Below are 12,576 nucleotides of genomic sequence, written 5' to 3'. Positions count from 1 at the left end.
ATTAAAATAAAAAAAAACGCAGGAAAAGGTAAAATATGTCGCGCCAAAGCCCTGCCAGCCAGTCAGTGAGGCAGTAACGATGCTGCAAAAAGAGGCAGAGAGCCCAGAGGGCCCCTGGCAGTCAGACGCCACAAAACCCTGGCAGCTCTGCTCTAAACATAACCACAGCGCGCTGAGAGGCCCGGGGGGTGGGAAACACCTCCCTTACCCCATCCGAAGCTACCACCGGGCGCTAAGAACTCGGGGATGGACACCCCGGCGCCCCCGGCCGGGCCCTCACCGCTTGGCTTCCCTCAGGGAATCCCCCGGACCCCGGCACCCCCCGGCCTCCGCCGGCCCCGAGCCCTCGGGGGAGCCCCCCGAGCCCCCCAGGGACCCCTCAGCGGACCGGGGGGGGCCTCTCCCCTCTCCCCGGCTCCCTACCGGCCGAGGCAGCCCCGCGGGGCCGGGGCCGGGACCGGGACCGGGCCGGGGCCGGGGCCGGGCCTGGATCCGCTCCCCCCGAGCTCGGCGGCGCCGCCGTCTCCTCGGCAACCGCCACCGCCGTCTCCCTAGCAACCGCCGTCGCCGTTCGATGACGTCACGACCTCCCGCGCGCGTCGCAGGGTGATGACGTCACTCCCTAGCAACGCGGCGCCGGTTGCTAAGGGAGGCCATGGACGCCCCCGGCCCGCCGTGGCTGCCGTCGGCGGGAGCCTACGCGGAGCAGCGGGGGCTGTGGCGGCTCCTGCAGGTGAACGGCGCCGGGCCCCCGGGTGAGGGGCATCGGGCTCGTGTGAGGAGGCCGGGGGCAGGGTGTCCCGGTGGCCTCCTGCCCCACTCCGGCCGCAAAAGGCACCGGGGAGAGCATTGAGGGGGGGCCGGGGCCTGTCTGTAGGGCCAAAAGCAGCCTCCGGGATCTGCAAGGAGAGTCCCGGCCCCAGAGGAATCCGAGCTGTGTGCCGCGGGTCTGGACAGCGCACTTTGGTCGAGGGCAACGGGCTGGGGCTGCTCCGGGATGAAGCCGAGGGGGGTCAGCCCCTGTGGGGACTGGTGCTGACCCCTCGCCCTTCCAGCTCGGGCTTTGCGAGGCCTTCTTCAAATCTCCCTGGAAGCTTTTTTTCCCTTCCTTCTCCTCCCTACTCTTCCTCTCTTTTTTCCCCATGTAATTCCAAGGCCATTTGCTATGAGCACCGTGGCTTTATTTTATTTTATTTTATTTTATTTTATTTTATTTTATTTTATTTTATTTTATTTTATTTTATTTTATTTTATTTTATTTTATTTTTCATGTATTTTTCACGTTGTGAGGCACTGGAAGCAGCTGCAGGACCTCATGCTGTGTAAAATTCTTATGGGATTTACGAGGAGTGTTCTTTTCCCTTCATGCTTCAGCTGTGTTGTGGCAATATAACAGTACAAACAGAGCTTGAAATTATTGTCCTACACTTAAACATTGACAAAACTCAAAATGCAAAACCAAAAACACGAGACCCAAGATGTGAACCTCCCCCAGAGATTAATGGAATTGCTCGTGTAAAATTTAAACCAGGCTTAGCAGAAGTGAATAAAATTAAGCAGGTGTGTAAGTGGTGGTGGGACATGGGCATGGAATAGTCAGAGTATCAATCATGGTCAGCCTGAACAATTTGGCATTGTGATAAGACCAAATTTTCTAGCTTTGTTATTTTTAAAGCCACTGATAATTGTAGTGCCAAGTTCAGATTTCTTAGTTTAAATCAGCAATGCTGGAAAGTAATCATTTTAAAATGAACTTTCAATAGAAATATAAATTTTATACTTTAGGCTATTTGCTACTCAGGCTTGGAAGCATCAGAATTTGCATGTGAAACAGTTCATAAACAAAATAGAGTGGTTTAATTATTATGAAGTGAATGAAGCAGAAAAGGAAATTAGACCAATAAAAGGCGATCAGTTGGCTAGAGTATAACATTTCATGGAGTACACAGACTTTGTAGAATTTACTTTCAAATATAAAAGTGTTATGACTGATTTTTAGGAAAAAAATCCTATTCCAGTGTAAGCAGTTCTGTAGATAATCTAAGTGAGAACGTTAGCTGCTGTTTGATGTTTAGTTTTAATTACAGAATCCTTGGCTGTGCTGAAATGTTTTATAAGAAAATCAATGGAGTTAGTGTTTCTTAGTGTTATTCCTTTCCCTGCCTGTAAAGCTGCAGTCATTGCTGAAATCAGCAGCAGGATCTCTGCTGGTATCAGTGAGAGCTAAGCAAGGCCCCGTATAACCTCAAACATTTAATAAGAAAATTGAATCCAAAGCAGTCGTTCAGAGAAAGGCTTTAAACCCTTCTTCCCCCCCCCCCCCCAGTTTTCATGCAGGAGGAAGACCAGCAGGGTTAAAGAAGTGAGGTGTGCTGCTTTTGTGGTTTCGATTGGTTGTGGGCTTTGTGTGTTTTCTGCAAGTCTCATCTATCCTGCGGTCCTCCAGGCTGGTTGGAAACTTGTGGGAATGTGCTTGAGAAAGAGGTTTAACTTGTCCCGAAGAGATGCTGGTTTAAGCTGGCTGGTTTTGAAACTGCTTGTATGGTTTTTGTCAGTGCTGACTCAACCCTTACCTACACCAGACTGCCCAAGCCAAACCTTTCTGGTGTCTGTATGTATCATAATTAAGCTAAAGAAAATAGTTTTTTTGTTTGTTTGTTTGTTTTTTCTTGGCATTTTTAAACTGTTTTACTTATTTTTTTTCAGCCTCTACTAAAGGTTTCATGTTCTCTATTCTGTTTATTGAAAGGGACTTAAGAAAATGAATTAGCATTTATAAACTCTTTAAGATCCTCATAATTAAATTGTCTTAAATTGCAATATATCATGACTATCGTGACACATAGCTATGTTAAATTTTCCTCTAACATTACCCATTTATTTTCAGAACATGGTTGAAGAACTCTTGATTCATAAGCCAGATGATCCCATTCAGTTTATGATAGACCATTTAAAGCAAAATAATGATGATGGTAAGTGAAAACAGAGAGACCACAGACACTTCAACTCGTATTTGTAAACAGCTGCTTAGAAACTGCACTTCAGTTGGCAAATGATGGATACAACTTTTCAGACCACGTCTTGAGAAAAAAAAAAAAAAAGTGAGCATTTTGGGATAGTTATAAGTAAGATGCTTTTTAATTTCCTTTTTTTTTTTTTTTTAGTGGGTAATCTAATAAAAAATGCACTTTAACAGTTATAACAATGAAACCCTCTAAGGGAATAACAAAGAGTTCTAGTGTATCAATTATTAATGCATTCTGTGCCCCATCTGATATTTCCTGTTGTCTTTAAGCTCACTAATTACTCCTTTTGTCAGGTGTAAATTTGGTTTCCCATCCTACCTGGGCTGGCAGATTCTCTGTTTTTTGATTAGTTAGTTACTAGCTGTTGTTAATGAGTTCCACTGCTCAGTGGCATCCTAGATGAAGGAACAGTGAGTGTGCCTGCACACATGTATAACAAAACCTGGTAAATTGAATAGGAAGTCTCTATTCTGCACAATAAAAGCATGTAGGCTCAATCAAATTATTTGATTTACAAACTGTTCACCCTTAGGCAGATTATATTTGGATATGCACAACTGAACTATAATTTTTGTTCTGCATGAGCTGTCAGGAACAGCTGGTGTCATGTTGCTTTGATGTTTCTTTAAAACCATAGTAAACCATTATGAAAGTTCTGCTGCAGCATCAATGAAATCATTATCACTGGAGGTGCTGTGAGCTCTTTATACATAGCGGTACTGATCAGATGGATGTAGATTGAAGTGCTGCTAAGTATCCAAAAAAAAAAAAAATCAAATTCTGCAAATTATGTCCATCCCTTTCTGATGTGGGCAGTGTGTGGAATCAATCTATTTTATAGACCCATGGAAAATTTGCAGAAGAATTTCGGTTTGGTAGAATGCAGATAAAATTTCTTCACATTAATCTAACATTTGTCCTTAAGCCCCACAGTATCATTTGCACAGAATTAGGCAGGTTTTGATTTCCTGACTTCAGTACTTGGAGGCTAAAGATAGAACTACAGCAGCTGTTTGTCAAGAGAAAAATGCTGTCTGCTTTTGGTCTGGAAAAAAAATCTATTAAGAAAGGGAAGGCACTCCAATTAAAATTAGAGCCTAAATGTTGTTTTAGAAATAAATTATATGGAAAATAATGTAACAGAAATCTGTAACTGAGTTGATTTTACTTTTTGATCATGGCAGAAGGTGCTGACTATTTAGAAGAAAAAAACCCTTATTAGAGCCATCAGTAAAGCAATGAATTTTCATGATCTTGCCTTGCTAGACAGCTTTAGCCCTAGAGAAAATTTCAAACAGAGATGTGTGGAAAAGAAGTATTGCATCTATCCCAGGTGTGAAGTTAGAAAACCTTTTTAATTAATAATAGGATCTAATGTACTCTTAAAAATATAAACAACTCTTATGATGATTATAGCTTACAACTGTCTTGAAAAGCTCCTAGGTCAAAAGTGTGCCTGAGTGTTTGTACTCAGTGCTCTGTGCTATTGTTCTTTCATGTGATCCTTCTGAAAACCTTAAAAAGCCTATGAAGATTGATAATTCTTTAATATACAAAGATGCTAGTTTTCTACATTTTATCTTGGTTTGTGTTAGCAAAGAGCGCTTTCCAGATCCAAGTGACATTTCTGTGAGTTCTTGCTTTACTCTTATACCTCTGAAGAAATGTAACAAAGTTCTGCAAGAATGTTCATGATGTGCTATGAAGTTTTCCTCTTTGACAAAGGATTTTACTCACAACTTAAACATTTTTTTTTTACATTAATATTAATCATAGACCCTTTTGGACTAAAATGGAACTCAGTGAGTCCAGCTGTTATTTTACATTATCCCAGGATTATTTTTATTATTATTATTACTGAAAGCATCCTTGAATGTTAAAACTTAAGAATGCTTGGAAAAGAAAATTCTGTAACATCTCGTCAAGTCTAAGCGTGGAATGGAATATAATTTGTTAATGAAGAAGTAATTTTGCAGATTTTCCTCACTTCATTTAGCTGCTGGTCCAGACCTCCGGTATTAAAGACTGACCGTTTGCTGATTGGAGGGGGTTAAACATTACATACAGTGGTGTCCTGGTTGTGCCCTTGTGTCATATGTTTAGGGAGAATGCTTTAGAAGAGTCTTACAAGTGTGCAAATGAGAAAATCAGTGAATTACACTGCCCCATCTGCTGCAAGCCACTAAGCAGAGAGAAAACCAGATTTAGTACAAAGTGAGCATTTACAGTAGCCCTGGGCAATATTAAAGCATGATATGGTGTATATAATGGTATGTTTCGTTTTTTATCAAACGTTTGTCCAAGAAAGCTGTGTATTAAAGCTTCAATACCTAAGGGTTTTCTTGTGAATTTTAAATCATGCTCCTAGTTAAACCTCAAAAGGATCTGTGGATGGAAAGGTTTTTTGATTTTCTTTGAAGTGGTTTGAAGAAGTTGATTAGTGTTGGCACCCGAGCACTCTTTTATGACGCTGTTTATAAATAATTCCTAAGTATCGGGCTGGAGTTTCAAGGTGTTAGATTAGAAAAAAAAAACTAGGATTTAATCACATTACATTTGAAAGAAATTAGGTGATAAAAACAGCTGATGTATCCTTTTAAAGTATTTTTCTACATTGTGTACTAGTTCTGTTGCACTTGCAAGAACCAATAAGGGGGAGTTTTTCTTAAACCTTCCAAGTCAGATAACTTTGTAAAGATGAATCCGTAATTTGGGTTTCATGTATGTTTAAAAATTGCACCTGCCCAATAACTGTTAAGTGCAAGGAAAGCCTTATAAAAATACATTTCACATCCTTCCCTGTCTGCTGTCGTCAGACACTGTATCTCTCTTGGTTATCAAGAGCTGAAGAGAAGCTAGTAGATCCCTCCTTTGTTTTGACCTATGTTACTCCCAGTAAATAATCATCAGTCCCCTCTGTATATAGTCTGTTCTATTTTGTGTGTTTGTTTTTTTCCCCAAGTATAATGGTAAAACATCAAAGGTATTAATATAAAATGAGGGTTCAAGGAATTGCAACTCAAGGTGTGTTCATGCAAAAAGTCCCAAATATTTTTGTAGGAGTTACTCCATTTTCCCTTGTTTTATCTTGCCTCTTATTCATTCCCATCTTACAAATTCCATCTTATTCATTGCCATCTTACAATGGTAAGATTAAGAATTTCTCAGAACTGGGATGCATTTTTCCCCACCTTGCTGCCTTGGGGAAGGGAAGAGAGAGAGACATGCATTAGGACACAGCATAAAGGGAGGATGAAAATGACTTTTAATGATGACTTGAGAACATGAAGGTAGCTGTCAAAGGGTAGAGAAAGAGTGCTTAATTTTGCAGTGTCTAAATTTTCTCTGAACCCTGACACAGCCTATTTAGTTGAAATTAAAACATAAAGTTTTGTGGTTCTTTTTTTTTTGTGAGGGGAGCCAAAAGCTTTGCCAAAAAGTATGTTTACTACCGTACTGAGTAAGGAGAATGAGAGAAGAAATTAGGTGATAGTCCCATCCAACCTCAACCACTCTATGATTATGATAATTGTCACTTTCAAATAGTCTTGTCCTGCATGTGCAAGCTATTTTTTTTTTCACAATATATATCTGGTCTGAATTAATCTTTTAGGAGTAAAAGCCAAACTGAGATAAGAAAATATTAATATCTTATGAATATTTCTTATTCATGTCTATATCTTATGGTTCACCCAGTAAACTATCTGTTTGAATTGGTAGACAAATATAGATATATGCTTAAATTATATGTTTAGTCAGGGTATCAATCTCATTAACCATGGAGATTAGAGTATGACCCAGCTGGCACTGACTTAGTGTTTGCCTTTTTTTTCTCCTCGGTGGAGCCCAATCATGAAGTTTCCATTCAGGCAGATTTCCAACTGAAATTCTTGTTTCATTGTGATTTCATTTATATTGTGCAATGGGATAGTGGGAAAGTGATTGGATTTTTGCTGTTCTATATCTTAGCATTCACATATTCTCATTTCATAGCTCCAAGAATTTGTATACTCGGTCCACCTGCTTCTGGGAAAACTACAATTGTAAGTATGCTCTTCCAGTGTTACAATACTGTCCACTTACCTTTTTACTTTCTACTGAGCTCAGCACTTGTGAAAGTTTTATTCTGAGAAAATGGTTTTCAGAATTGGTGAAGTGATAGAAGGCTAGTTGAAGGACGGCGTTCGTAGGGATATGCCTGTATTTTGCAGTACAAGTTAAATGGAAATGTTTCAAGTGAGCTATGCAAGAACTTGCCCAGGTAGTGGTAGTGATGCTGCTGTAATGCAATGGAACTCCACGTGCTTTGTTTATCCAGCTTTTTAGAAGGATTAATTAACCTGGGAGGAGTACCATAAGTACGTGTTTGTGGAGGTCCTATATTGCTGATTGCTTTGTTTGCATGGCCAGTTGTCTCTCCTGTCCACTGGCACAACTTAATTGAAAATCTTGAAGTTGTATTTGAACCACAGAGAAAGCTAACAACAGAAATTTCACAGATGGTGGTGGCGTGCACATGCTAGGAAGACTCCTTTCTTCTTTAAAATCCATGTTATACTACAGTAGATGAAAAAAGCCTCACTCAAAGCTGTAGACTCTTGAACATCTTTGTATGAAACTGTTTAAAGTTACACATATAGTCTGTCTGTTTAAACACTCTGTCTTTCTGTAGTATCCTGAAAAAAACTGCTTTATTTTCTTTTCAAATATTTCATCCTGTATTATTTTTTTTCTTCCCTCAGGCAATGCGGCTTTGTAAACATTTGGATGCCATACGTATCTCTCAGGAGACTTTGTTACTCGAGGAAACATTAGCACTGACAAAGGAAGTAAAGGAATATAAAGAAAGGAAACAGGTGTGTAAAAGGGTATAATAATGGTAGTTCTCATGCCACTGAAGAAGAATTATATGGCATTCCCATGATTTCCACTGCTATGAGTTGAGCAGATCAGAGTAAATATTCCTGTATCTATGGTGGTTTGTACATTGGTTTATGTCTATGTAGGTGCAGGGTCCTTCAGAGAAGGGTAACCTCTGCTAGATAAGAGGATATGAACAAAGATAAAAATGTGTCCAGGCATAGAATTAGGGCCTGGAAAGAAAGAAAACAAAGAGTAACCTTGCAGACGAGTGGTGAAATTGAGGAAAGTCCAGGAATGCACAATGCCATTTAAAGAATGTTTCATTATATCATTAAACAAAGCATCTGCTGGTTTCCACATATTTGGTAATCTCAATAAAATAAGCATTAATCTCTGAGTCTTTTTTCAGTACAAAATGCTGTGGAAAATATGTACACAAAGAACATGTTTGGATTTATGAGGGCTACTTAGTTGTGCATATTTGATTTCTCTGTAGCATGACACAAATAACTTTGTACATTAACTCAAAACTAATCGACAATCCAGTCAGTTATTGAAAACTGTATAAGCTTTCAAGCTGAGGCAGTAGCAGCAGACTGAGATCACTCAGCACCTGGGTAGAATCAGAAGCATCTTTGCTTCTGATTCCTGCCCATTTAGCTGATTAATTTCTCCAGATGTCAGGGTGTTCCATGGGTAACAGAATGGAAGGAGTTTGGTTTTCTGTGACCATCCCTAGCAAGTCTACTAGTTAGAGTTGATTTATTCTACTTCATGACCTACTTTCATAAAAATTGAAAGAATTTCATATCTGTAAGAATTCTACACTCTGCTAAACTTGATTTAAATTGGCCAGATTTGGAATTTGCTGAGATGGTAGATAGTGTAATTTCATAATTTGTTTCTTTCGAAAACTAGGCTGAAAACAGAATAGTGTTTATTACACTGACTTAATGAGTGAAGTTTGGAGATAGCTCAAGTGATATATTTAAAGATCTGAGAGTTCATTGAACTTACTGAACTTACTGGCAAAAAGGTTTGCTTTTGGCTGGGATGGTAGAAAATGATTCTTACTGAGAATATGTACTTTGAAATCTTAGTTCTAATTATTAAAGATCATTTTACTATATTCATAAATTTCAACCTAGAAGGGGGAGAATTTAAAACAAAAATTCCCTTTGGTTTAATTACTCTAATTATTAACATATTTCAGACTATACAGATGTACTTTCATGGGTGTCCTTTTGGGCTTATTTGATTTAAAAAGATGGATGGTGTGGAAGATGAAAGTCAAGAATGTCAAGGCTAATCAGGTAATAAGGAGTGCCTGAAGAGCAGAATTTGTTGGTGTTTTAGTACTGTGCAGTACTGCGCCTTTGTTTTTGAGATGTTAAATGCCAGAAGAATGTCTTCACTAAATCATTTCTTTTGTTCTTTTACATGAGTTTGATTCTTCATATGTAGCTCCTAAAACTAGGAGGGAAATCCTTGCTTCCTCTAAATCAATAGAAGCTTTACAGTGACTTAAAATGTAGGCAAAGTATCATCTCAAGAGCTGTATTTTCTCTTGCTGATTCATGTCTGCTGGCTAAATCTGCTTTTGCTGTAACTGACCCCAGCTTCTGCTGAAAAAAGTGGTAAACTTGACTCCTCTAGTGTATATAACATCCATCAGCACTAATAGGTTTTGAATGTCTATTCAGGTACAGAACAATAGCTGTTTATACAGCTTTTGATACAAGCAAGGCATTAAAAAGTTGCAGTCCTGGCCAAAGCAATTTAATAAATGGAAAGAGAAAAAGCATGAATTAAGACTGTGGTTTTGGAAGTCTGGTGTGAAGATCATGTAACACGATTTAATGTTGTTAGAGGAATGTTTCATGGGTATAAGGTTACTGTGGCTAAATTAACCCTGATGCCAAAGGTCATTCATTTTTAGGTCAGTAGGCCACTGTTACTAGATTTGGGCAAATGCTACAAAAAGATCTGCAAATATTTGTTCTCGTATTTTACTCACTTCTCTTTAGCCATGCTTTCAGCTCTTTTTACTTCTAGTGAAGAGTAGGACATTTGAGTTTTACTGGCACAAGAATTGATGGAAAAAGTATTTAAAATACATTATTATTCTCTGAAGCTCAATTTTTAAATTTGGACTTGCAATCATCCACTAACTCACCTGGCCACTTACTAACGAGCACAGCTGAAATAGTGAATTTTAAATATTGACTGTTCAAAGCAAATTGTGAACATTCTACATGTAAAAATATTCCAAAACTAAGTAAAATATTTTTGAATATTCAATAAATTTGAGAAACCATGAGCTACTAATAAATATTCCATGAACAGAAAAAGAGGCTACATTTTTTGATAAATCATTGCAAATTATTCCCTCATCTCTAGTTATTATAATGTTAATAGAAAGCACCTTCAGGTTTTTCCTATAGAGAAGTCTAACGATAAGCTGCTGCATGTTTCACTTCGCATGTTAGATGGCTAAAATAAGAAGTTGAAGTAACTTGGGCTTTGCAGGATGAGTTTGCTTTTACTGCTATATTAAATTGCAGTTAAGGTGTTTGTGTACTACTTCATGATTTAAAAGTGCACTACAATTGCATCATATCCCCATGATTCTTAAGAAGAAATAGAAGAGAGGAAAACCCAAGGCATCCTTATCTATCTATGTTCAGTGTTCTATTCAAGAAGTCACTATGAACAAACAAATAGGAACTGTTCCAGTCTTGTGTATACTTTTCTTTTTAAAGATCAGCCTTCTGTGTGTATTCATCTAAACAAGCTAAGTGTAAACATTTGTGATTTTCAGAATAAACATATCCAAAATTTCCTATGGAAACGTTTAGGGAAAGTGCTTTCCCTTCTCACACTAAACAAAAAGTGTAGCAGTTTTATGAAAAGATTTCTATAACACATCTTGTCTACTTACAGTAATGTAAGATGGAATGTGATGTCCCTGAAACAACATGGAACATTTAAAATTAATCAGGAACAAGTACAGCTTTTTGGCAGTATGGAAACAGTTGATCAAACTAGTATGTTTTAAAAAGTGGTATGGACATAAGCAAAATCCCATAGCTTTTGGAAAGTTTGATATTTCAAGCAGAAGGTCTTTCATTAACCAAACTGGATACTGGGACAGTCTCAGTGTGCCTTAGATAAGATACAATTCTAGAATACTATACCAAATGCACATGTATCATTGTCCACTCTTACAGATTTCTGGGAGGAGAAATCCCACCTATCATGATATATTAATGTGTTTATGAGAAAAAAATGTAAACATAGTATATGATAAAACAGATTGAATGGTTTCTAGCTGAATAAATAGGCAGTCTGCAAGCAACCTACTGAAAGTGATTTTGTAGGCCATTGCTCAGCAGGAGGAAAACTGACCAGGAAATGAGGCTGGAATTGAGCCCCAGAGAGCAGAAGTAACTAAAGCACAGAAATACCCACATGCATGTCCTTGATTGTTCTCGTGCAATAAAACCTGCTCAAAAGAGGGCTAAGCATACCACTGCACTGAAAGAAGGTAGTACACTTTTGGTTTAAATTGGTTTGGCAGGGCTTAGCAGAGTGGACCCCCGGCAGTTGCTAGCCTGTCTTGACATGACACATCAAAGAAGGAAGGAAGACGCTAGCTGTTTCTGATAGCAGCGTGATGCACCTTTGGAAGGTGACAGACTCAAAGCCACAGACCCAGGCTCCAGCAGTGAGAGGCTGCAGGAGGCTTTGACGCACCACCCTATGGGACCTGCTGACTTTCAAGAAACACAGCAATTTCTTTCCCTTTTTCTCTTTTACCTGCTTGAATGTTGCCTTATGAATGGCTGATATTAGGACAGGCACTGAGAACAGGGGACAGTTGAGATAAACAAAACAAGAAACCCCACCATAGGACTGGGCCACCTTGACCATTCCACAGCCAGCTGTGGACTGTTCTCTTTTGTGTATTCTGGAGAGCTTTTTCCACTTTGCTTTAAAGTAGTGACTTGTGTGGTAGCGTTCCCACTGCTCCTGGTGAAATTGTTTCGTGATCTAGTGAAGGAGAGTTATGAAATCTTTCAGCATAGACGGCCGCATTTCTGCTACATCTATCTACATCCTTTAGTATAATGTAGCCCTACAGAAATACTCTTCTTTTGGAAGCCCACAATATATGAAACTGCTTGGAAGAGTCAAGTTGACATCGTTAGGTGAGATAATTGTATGCATCAGGAGGTAGAGAATCTGACTGCTGATTTTTTTTTATGAGTAATGACAAAATAAATGAGACGAAGACAAGGTGTTCTGACTGAACATCTTCTCTGACTGGCGTCACCAAAGGTTTAAACTTTATCACGTTACATTAGCAGTTTGTTCAATGGAGTTCAGCATTGAATGAAGGCCCAAGTTAACAAGATAGTGAAGAAAATTTCCTACAAGAAGGAAAAAAGGTTATTTTTAATTTCTTATCAGGAAATCTGAGGTAATAACAGACTAAATATTAGGGGTGGAAAAATTATAAATCTGTAAAGGATCTGTTCTTCTGTCCAATAGCAAATAACATTTGTAGATATGGACGAAGTAAAAGTCACAGAAAGAACCAGCACTTCTGAACATCTCGATACATACAATGTCAATTCCATTTCACAGTCTCCAGCGTTTAAATTAACATTACAATGAGCTTTAA

General features: G+C 38.9%; 1 protein-coding gene across 3 annotated transcripts in view; it reads left to right on the top strand.

Annotated features, from left to right (window-relative positions):
• Positions 1–12,576, top strand: part of AK8 (adenylate kinase 8) — a 75,711-nt gene that overhangs the window by 6,501 nt on the left and 56,634 nt on the right. The window contains exons 1-4 of one of the 3 annotated variants that reach the window (XM_032200253.1): positions 646–733; positions 2,888–2,972; positions 7,020–7,069; positions 7,769–7,882. In XM_032200253.1, coding sequence (XP_032056144.1) covers positions 656–733; positions 2,888–2,972; positions 7,020–7,069; positions 7,769–7,882 — 327 coding nt within the window. In that variant the 5' untranslated portion in view covers positions 646–655. Of the gene's footprint in view, positions 1–645; positions 734–933; positions 948–2,887; positions 2,973–7,019; positions 7,070–7,768; positions 7,883–12,576 lie in introns of those variants that run through there. The other 2 variants (XM_032200255.1, XM_032200254.1) reach the window with 2 other exon arrangements.

This window comes from Aythya fuligula, chromosome 19 (assembly GCF_009819795.1).
Source record: "Aythya fuligula isolate bAytFul2 chromosome 19, bAytFul2.pri, whole genome shotgun sequence".
Classification (NCBI taxonomy): domain Eukaryota; kingdom Metazoa; phylum Chordata; class Aves; order Anseriformes; family Anatidae; genus Aythya; species Aythya fuligula.
Note: the sequence above shows the minus strand (reverse complement) of the source record. Positions and strands in the feature narration are given on the sequence as shown.